General features: G+C 41.6%; 2 protein-coding genes across 3 annotated transcripts; both read right to left on the reverse strand.

The window, feature by feature from the left end:
- Window positions 1-43: 43 nt before the first annotated feature.
- Window positions 44-2,489, reverse strand: LOC115675867 (40S ribosomal protein S6-2). Its single transcript, XM_030598650.2, has 6 exons — window positions 2,347-2,489; window positions 2,176-2,240; window positions 1,349-1,406; window positions 1,138-1,246; window positions 672-944; window positions 44-544 (listed from the first exon to the last, which is right to left on the reverse strand). Exons 1-6 carry the CDS (start codon window positions 2,350-2,352, stop codon window positions 306-308), a joined length of 750 nt encoding a protein of 249 aa, XP_030454510.1. The 5' UTR covers window positions 2,353-2,489; the 3' UTR covers window positions 44-305.
- Window positions 2,490-5,865: 3,376 nt separating this feature from the next.
- On the reverse strand, window positions 5,866-8,159 carry LOC115675956 (plant cysteine oxidase 1-like). 2 transcript variants are annotated; one of them, XM_056317395.1, is made up of 6 exons: window positions 8,057-8,159; window positions 7,797-7,956; window positions 7,559-7,704; window positions 7,289-7,433; window positions 6,262-6,465; window positions 5,866-6,096 (listed from the first exon to the last, which is right to left on the reverse strand). In XM_056317395.1, exons 2-6 carry the CDS (start codon window positions 7,921-7,923, stop codon window positions 5,990-5,992), a joined length of 729 nt encoding a protein of 242 aa, XP_056173370.1. In that variant the 5' UTR covers window positions 7,924-7,956; window positions 8,057-8,159; the 3' UTR covers window positions 5,866-5,989. The 2 variants fall into 2 exon arrangements, with proteins under 2 accessions (XP_056173370.1, XP_030454645.2); XM_030598785.2 differs by having other exon boundaries at window positions 5,866-6,093; window positions 7,797-8,115.
- Between the last annotated feature and the right edge of the window lie 1,373 nt (window positions 8,160-9,532).

The raw sequence follows: 9,532 nt of genomic DNA on the forward strand, positions 1-9,532 counted from the left end.
TTCTCACAGATCTCTGCGAGCAATACCAAATCACAAGAGTCGGTACAGATTAAGAAATAGCAAGTGGTGTCTCCATGATGGGGTGATGACAAATCATCCGTCTAATATAAAATGTAGATCAGTAAATAGGGAGAAACTCATGACATTCTACCGGACAAAGCAACAGCATGATGAAGTAAACTTCAAAGTTTCTGAGTCGTAAAACAAGATGACCACACCGACCATCAAAAATTGAACTTCAAGCATGTAAAATCTTAAAAGTAAACTCCAGTCATAATCAAAACTCCAGGCAGAACCAATACAGTCTAAGCTGCAACTGATGGCTTAGAGGCAGCAGAAAGCCGGGACCTCTTCTTGGCCAAACTCTCACTGCGACGTTCTCTCTGCTCCTTCAATCTGGTGGCAAGGAGCTTCTGGTAATCAGCAGCTTCAGACTTGGCCTTAGCAATTCTCTTCTTCTTATCAGCAATCCTCGCCCGCTTCCTTTGTAGAGTCAAAGGAGTGACCAGCCTCTGAATCTTGGGAGCTTTGCTCACCTTCTTGCCTGAGATTGTGCAGCCAAAAAACCGGATTCAACATTGAAGGTAAATTTGTAAAGAACAGTCACTAGCTGTCGATGACAAATTTAGTCCCTTTTAAAAAAGAAAAAACATGATGTCATGGAAACATACCAGATTTTGTCGTAAATGTTCTGCGGTAAGTGTTGACATACTTCCGGACATCATCTTCCTTTGAAAGGTTGAAGAGCTTGCGAATCTTTGAAGCCCTTTTAGGACCTCGCATCCTTGGTTTCTCGGTATCAGTAAGACCAGGGAGCTCACTCTCTCCCTTCTTCACAATAACCAAATTCAGAACAGAAAGGTCAGGGCTGACAATGCACCCACGCACAGACTTCCTCCTCCTCTCTCCAGTCCTCCTTCCGTATCCACGGAAGCAAGGGGTCCCTGATGAATGAGCCTCATTTTATAGTTCAAGAAGGCAAATAAAAGTTTGTGCCATCAAATATGTAAAAATTGACAGTGTAACAGTGACTCTACAAAGATACTGCCAACATTAACACCTCTCTTGGTGTCCTTTATTTAGCCTATTGTAAGCCAAAAACAATTCATTCCTTAATTCAGGCTACAAATCACTCACCCCTATGAAGCAAGAGGCGGACACGGCCAGGAGTCAGGACTCCCTGCTTCATTGGGAACCCTTGCTTGTCACATCCTCCCATGATCTTGAAAACATAACCCTTGAACTCCTGTTACGAAAAATGTAAACTCTCAACCAGAAAATATGGCAAACATACAAGGACAATCACATTGTCAATGACAAATGCTAAAACTCATTGAGCATAAAATACCTCTCCAAGTGCATCTCCAACGACTTCCTGTGAAAGCCTTTTGTCATAAAATGCTCGCCTACAAGATGTGGAACCCAGCAGTCAGCAGAAAAGAATATTTGGTATTCGAGGAAAAAAAAACATAAATTAGGCAGAACTAGACAACCAGAGAGGCTACAGCAATTGCGCAATCCACATGCATAACATATTCACGGCATAAATTGTAAACACGATATGGATTTCGGTGTCCAAGGACTACGTAATCATGGGCATCAACTACAAAGTTTAGGCAGACGGCATTCAACTCCAATGAAGCCAACAACACTCTTTATGAGCACATACATAGACAAGATAATTTCTTTATCAAGCAGGAAACAAACGGAAATTCTACTCAAGCTTTAGCATTTAGCAACCCCCCCCCCCCCCCCCCAACCCAGACATTGGAGCCTTTTCCCTATCTAAAGATAAACCCGCTTTGCGAAAAGGACAAACCGGACATACCCCAATTATCCCATAGGCTACTCATGATCACCATGGGAAAACCATGAGACAGTCGAAAAAACCTCAATGCACCGAACACACTCACCAACACCAACATCAGAACATCTTAACAAGCAAAACAACGAGCACAAACAGTACCCACCACAGAACATCACACCACGTACACGTCTATTCACTGCCAAACCCATCCAAGTTGAACTCAACCACGAAAAGGAGAGTCCCCAGCTCATATTCTGCGCACCACACGACGCGCGGCCCGCAAAACACCAAACCCACATTTGGACGACTTGGGTCGAATCAAACGAGCACAGAGAAAGAGCAAAGAGAGAGAGAGAGAGAAGACTAACAATTTCTGGTCATCGTCGATCTCGAGCTTCTTCTGGCAGCCGGTGGTGGGGTTGGCGATGTTGAACTGCAAAAAAAGCACACGAGCAAAAGAGAAATCGCAAAGCGAATGAGCAAAAACTTCCGAGCACTTCTACGATCAGAGCGCGGTGGCCGGAGAGAAGAGATCGAACCTTCATTTTCGCTCAGAGGAGGCGATGGCGCAGAGGCGGCTCCGAGGTTGCCTTCCTGCTGGAGCTTGAATCTGCCTTCTGCAAAACTAGGGTTTTTCGGTGGCATCATTGGCCATGGTATTTATAGGGCCGGCTGATGTGGTCTGTGTCGGTTTGGGCCCAATAAATCACCCGGCCCGGCCCATATCGATCCGACCCTATTGAAGAAATGGATAATTTTGGTCATCCTATCGATTAAACTCATACCATTTCTTTCGACCAACAAAAAAAACACTCGTACTATTTCTATCTTGCCAAAAAAAAAAAAAGATAATGACACAAATAGTTCATGATCTTCAACCCGATATGTAATATAGTCCCTAAACTTTTAATTTGTTCAATATGGTCCATGAACTTTAACTCGATATGTAATATAATTCCTGAATTTTTAATTTGTTTAGTGTGGTCTGCAAACCTTTGGTACATGTTCAAGTTAGTTCCAGGATTATGTGAAAATGTTTAATGTCATCCTTCCATTAATTCAAGTTTAGGGACAACATTGAACGTTTTTTATATAGTTTATGGACTAGATCGAACATGTATCAAAAGTTCAGAGACCATATTGAACAAATTGAAAGTCCAGGGATGACATTGCACATTGGGCTAAAGTTTAAGAATAATATTGAATGAATTATAAGGCCGGGGACTAAAGTTCAAGGATCGTATGTGTCATTTTTCCAAAAAAACTCTCCTATGGGTCCACTTATTTTTTGGAAAATGAACATTTTGAAAAATGTTTTTCTTGAAAATAATTATTTTGTACTGTTTATAAAACTAAGTTGACGGAAAGTATCGGTGATTTTTGGCAACATAAATGCACGTATATTTATCGTTTGCTTCTAGAATAACTTTGTTCAATTAAATCCTCGAAAGTAAACCAGCGTTGAACACCATTAGTTTGTGGCAATTTAGTTATTTTTGTCGTGACTAATAAACTGGTCGATTTAAAACTCTATAATAGGTAAAAGCGAACAAATAGAAAACGAAGATAAGTTTCTACAAAACTAATCACTTTGCATCCCCTGCTTTTAGAAATACAATAATTCTTTTGTAAGTACTATCTTTAACTTTTCCTTCTCTTTTCGGAATTTTGATCTACTTTTTTTATAGAGCACGAGAGTCGAACCCTAGACCTATAATACTAACGTCCCATTTAAATAGTATTGTGCAACTCTTTTGAATTATCATCATGTTCCTTTCCTTCACAAAAATTCCCTTATCGGTTTTCTTATTTTTCACAACCATAAGCCCCTTGTTGCCACCGCAAAGGCACCCATCATACAAGCTCCTCGTATCTACCTTGTTTCTCTTGGGATAGATGTTCAAAAAGTCTTAAACTTATTATACGGTGGCCAATTCATAAATAATCTTTCAATTATGTGAATTTAGTCATAAACCTTTTAACGATTGCTAATTGTAGTCATTCTATCCAATTTTGATAAAAAAAAATCGCTAATGTGGACGCTAATTGTCCTAAGCAGTGTGATCGACGTTGACATAGTTTGAGATTTTTTTAAAAAATTCTGAATTTTTCTCTTTTTCCTTTCTTTTATTTTTCTCTTTTCTTTTCCTTTTCGTTAGTGGTCGATATTCAACCGCGGCCAGTAAGAGCATTGCAACCCTCACCCTCTCCAAATCGGTCGAGGCAGACCCTCACCAGGTGAGGCTAGCCCTCGCCGGCTGCCGTTTGTGCACAGGTGCTCGCCTTGGCCTAGTACCAACCACAGGCAAAATGAAAAGAAAGCGAAAAAAAATCCATAAAACTTTTTTAGAAAATACAAAAATTATCCACGCCAGTGCCGTCACACGAGACAGCCAGCAATTTCCATTAAAAATTGGCCGGAAGGATTGTCAAAAAATTTAAGACTAATTCATAATTAAAAAGTTTAGTTTTGAATTAATCGACGTATAATAAGTTTAAGACTTTTTAAATAATTTTTTTTAATTTCCTCTCTACATCTCTCCTCCTCGCCTCCCTAGATCTCTCCACCGTATCTCGTCCACCGAAAGCCCGCCCTTGTATCGATCAAACATTACTCGTGTCGACATTACCATCTAAAAAAACATCGAGGTGACGAATACCATGGCGGGCTCTTGCCAAGGAGGTAGCCCACAGGACATGACGTTCGAACCCATCGAATCTCGGCTTCTGCGAGATCAACGATGATCTTGGGGTTCGCTGCTCTGAACGGGCGGTTCCTTTTCTGCTTAAGAAACATGGCCCAGCCTGCCCGTGTTCAACACTCGTACTTCAGATATCTTATTCAATCTGATACCTACGCCTTACACCCATCACTTTGGACTTGTAATTCTTCTCACCGTAGCCCTCATAAAAACCCTGCAACGTTTCGGCATGTAAATTGCTCAATGTCAGGACAACTTACTTTCGTGCTCGAGAGATTTTCAAATCGGAAATTGAAACTTTCCAAATTGTAATCGATTGTGTAAATTGCTCTATGTCGTGATCACTCACTTTCGTACTTAAGGATTCTTAATATCTCTAGGACTTTTAAGTCCCATACCGAGCCGTACTGATTATTTGGGTTTATGATTCTCACAATGTATTATTAGGAGTGAGCAACGTGCGGTTCAGATATCAAACCAGACCAAACTGCATAAATACGACTTGAAAAACAAGTGAAACCAAACTAAACCGTACCATAGTTGAGAAGCACTAGCTTAGAATGAGCATTAATTTCGAGAAAGAACCGAAGTCTGCACTTACGACACTTCATAATTTCAATGAAACCTACTTCAATTTTTTTAAAAAAAAAAACGCTACTTCATGGTTAAAAACAATTAAAAATTAATAGGTTATACAATACGTTTTGGGATTTGATATGGCTTCAAAAGAGTTGAAACTGAACCAATATTTTAAAAAAAAGTAGTCTTGAACCTAACTGAACTATAAGAAACTGTTTGGTTTGGTTTGATTTAACAGTTTGAACCATTCTTTGCTCACTTTTGATATATTGTTAGAGATATATGCATAATCTTGAGAGATTCAGAAAATCAAATGAAATATCCTACATAATTCTAATAGATACGAGAATTAAAGGAAATATACTAAATATTTCTAATATGTACAATAGCCCAAACAAGAACACTCCCAAGTTTGGGCACTTGGTTGGTGTTAGCGGTTTTACATATTAGGAATTGAACGTAACATGTTCCAATTCCACCTATTGCGTTGCAAAATAGGTCACATGCATAGACCAAACATTTGAATTTAGCCGGTTCATGAGACTTGTAAGGTGCTTCATTTTTAGGTAGTCTCATCTCTGGGTTTGTATCCCTGAATCACAAAAAAGTAGTGATTTTTTTCTTTTTTTTGACCGACTAGACATTGAGCGGAGGCGGTAAAGTCATGTGCCCTCAATGGGTTGTGATTGAAAATTAGGTAAGGAAAAAGCCAAAAAAGCCACACACAAAAAAAAAACAGAGCAGCGGATGAACCAGAGCACGGTGAACTCGACAGTCTGTAGCAAGCTAACACTAGTAGTATATATAACTGCTCGTTCCCTACGAATTTAGTATTTACGTGTCTACATGGAGAGGCACACCAAATTTGCATTAAGATGGTGATGTACATATACTGAAGCAGTCAACTAAGATCGTCCTCCACTGTGACAACCGGAGGTCCAAGGTACGGCGCTCCGGCGACTTCTAAATCTTCCGGCAAGTCTCTTTCCTCGAGCACCACGTACCCTGCTAACACAAAAGACATTCACAAGCCTTTGTCATTCGCTTGCCACCTTTGATCGATCACAGCGTAACGGGACACTCTCTAAGCAGATGGGAAAATATATATCTCCAAGGTAATGTTATTTACATTAGAGACTGTAGAGAGGCATGGGGTATGGAGTGATCGTTTACCGGGAAGAGAAGGGATAGGGTACTCGAGGAAGTAAGTGGAAGGCCTTCCTAGCTCTTCGGAGTAAGGAGGGGACAACACGTCCAGGATTGCACAAGGCGTCAACGCGGTGAAGCTATGGATGTTGCCGCCGCTTCTTGGGAAGAGAACCGACGTCTCGCACGGTGACTTCATCACTCCATCCATCACCGTCCCCGCTAATCCAACTACAATCACCAACACGGTATAAACATTCAAATTGCTTCATATCCTTCACCGATCGGTAAATCAGGAGTAACCATGATGCTAAGTGACCTTTTAATATACTCCCCAAAGCTAGTATGGCATGTTCCTTTGATTCCATTTTAGTATCTCTAACATTAGTCAGGCCGGGTAGATCTGCCTATAGCCTTTTATTACGACGAATGCTGCGATTAACGTACAGTCGCACATCTAAATCTAATAATTAACAAGCATTGATACGTGAGCTAGTATTGCTCATGCAGCCTACAACAACATCTATCAAGATCACAGCAAATGTATTCTCATTTCTTATGCATATTTTGGTTACCCATGTATATTGCCTTTGGTCCTCCTATCCGACCTTAGAGCACGATTAAAGGATGAGCCGTCGACATATGTTTTGCAAATGATGCATCATGATCTTAAGAAAATAAATTCGACCTATATACTTTTGTCAATTCAATGGGAAGGATGTCAATGGTTTTCGATGGTCAAGCTAGTTGTTTATCCAATCTCAAGCTAGCGATGACTGGATTATGACTTTTGCCTATGCCTTCTTCTTTGGTGCCTTCAGTCAACCCCTTTTGCATAGCAAAGCATCCACCCATCAATCCACCCATCATGCTCATAATTCAACCAGTTTTTCTTTTTTTGGTTCCTTCAGTCAACCCCTTTTGCATAGCAAAACCATCCACCCATCAATCCACCCATCATGCTCATAATTCAACCAGTTAATCGCTGGGGGGCATCTCCAGAATTTCTAATGCAAATCGAAAGCAGCACACACAGAAATAGAAGGATCCGTACTCATTCTCGCGTTCGATTCCTCTACTTTAACCCAATCATAAGCCTTCACGTACAGTGATCCGTAGAGCAGTTTGCTCAGAACCGTCATCCCCGGGTGGTCGTGCAGCGGGAACGTCGCCCCGGCAGGGAAGCAAAACACGCCCATCTACAGATAGAACAGCCGCCCGATCAGATGTGTCGCATTCATGTTCTTGTACTCATAAACAAATCCAGAACCCATGTCCAACTCGTCAAGTGCAAACATACGTGCGTAAAAACTTTTGGACTTACAGAGAAATCATCGCACTCATGCACGTGTATGTACGTTATCTTCGACACCTCCTGCGAACTTATCAGTTCCTTCGGCCGGTTGGGGCTCGACGGGGGAGATCCCGGGCCGAACTCGTCAATCCCGACGTCCACTGCTTCCATCGATCCTGTGGCACGGAGAAAAACACCGATATCTTAACAACCAAAAGAAGAAGAAGAAGAAGAAGAAGACCGAACAACCTAGTAAAACAGAACGTACCCACGAGAGTTTTGAGCCAGTGAATCTGTTGGAAGGTGGGGAGCTGCTCCTTATGAGAAGAGAACACTTCGTTACAAGCATCGTAAAGCGTCTGAACTCTGGTCCTGCTTCTATCCTCCATAGCCATTGATGAGCCAGGTCGATCTCGGCTGGAATTATGCTGTCATCACTATCGTTAGGGCAGTGGCTTGCGGACCGTTTAAATAGACAGAGACTCCGAGGAGCGGTAAAGCGCAAAACTCCGTCGTAAGTCGCCAAACCAGGGGCTCGCGCTTGACCCGTTCCTTAAGTCTTACGGTGGGCTCCCTCAGCACTTTAGCCCTCCGTTTAAAGCTGAGCCCGAGAGTTCACCGGTGAACGAATTTCGGATGCTTGAACGATGAAGCGAATGTGATATTCCGCCGTTGACGTGGGCTTTCATGCGATATAATAATGACGTGGGAATTGGAAAAAAATGGGAGGCGTTGGCTTGATTTGGCAAGTGGGTTTTGCTTGATTTGTCGTTCTTGCCCACGGCCTAGAGAGGGTTCTTTTGACCGAAAAGGGGAAAGGATCCGCCCCCATCGCTGCCGGTAATCGCGGCCCTTCTTTGGAATTTTTGGACGGGAGATGGTTCCGGCTCCAAACAGGAGCGCTCACACCCACCAGATGGCAGGCGGCAGTGCTCGTGCGTCGTGATATTTTGCCATTTGTCTCCTTAGAATGGGAGAGATTTTGGCGTTTCCTGCTTTGCCTAATTCCCACCGTAACGAAGGGGACTGTAGCATGTTTTTCTATGGTCGGTTTATGTGTTATCTGTGTAATCATAGCCATTTTCCTTCATTTTTTTTTTAATGTTTGTTTATACTATGTTGGAGAAAGGGAAAATTGTCCGAAAAGTTATAGTCCTCTTGTACGGCGGTCGATTCAATGTAATCTTTCTGGTAAATTTTGGCTAGAAATTGCTGATGTGGACGTCAGACGTCCTACATGGCACGATTATTACGTCAGCGATTTTCAGTCAAAATTAGCTAGAATTATCATAAAATTTGGAACTAAATTGGTAGATCATCAAAAGATTTAAAACAAAATTGAGAAATTCAAAACGTTTAGGATCGCATTGGTCACCTTATTATAGGTTTAGAACTTTTTGGACAATAATTCCGTTGGGAGAAACTAAGAGAGGTTGCCATGCCGCCCGTCTAGCCTTATGAGGCAAGGTCCCTTTTGCTAATACAATATTTTCATTTGAGTTTCAATTTTAGCTAAGTTCTCTAAAATAGTCGACTAAAAAGGTCGGTAGGAACTTATATGGGATCGTCATCAATAAATGTAAAAGATGTAAGTGCTTGCATCTATACTTTTGCATTTCCAAATCTTAGATGTTACCGATCAACCTGCAAGTGAAGTACATACGGATGAGGCAGTTGCATACATCAAAAGGAAATAATCGAGTCGAGTCGAGCCGTAAAAGTTTGGTTATTCCGTGCAATGGAAAGGAGATGGTGAACTGATCAATGAGTGTTCATGGACTCCATAAATACTATTGGCGTGAGGTAGTGATTTCATTGGTGGATAATAAAAGAGGAAGGTGCGTCGGCATGATAAGAAGGGCATTCCTCATGTTTGAGCGTGAAACAAACGGCCGTTTCCTGTTTTCTCATGGACATAGGCAGTTTGTAAGTCGTACCATGTAGCCAGGAATTCCTTTTCTATGGTTCCTTTTCACAACCAATCGATGCGTTTGCGGATTGATA

Source organism: Syzygium oleosum, unplaced genomic scaffold (assembly GCF_021117445.2).
Source record: "Syzygium oleosum isolate NSW1041296 unplaced genomic scaffold, Sole_v2.1 Sole_v2.13, whole genome shotgun sequence".
NCBI lineage: Eukaryota > Viridiplantae > Streptophyta > Magnoliopsida > Myrtales > Myrtaceae > Syzygium > Syzygium oleosum.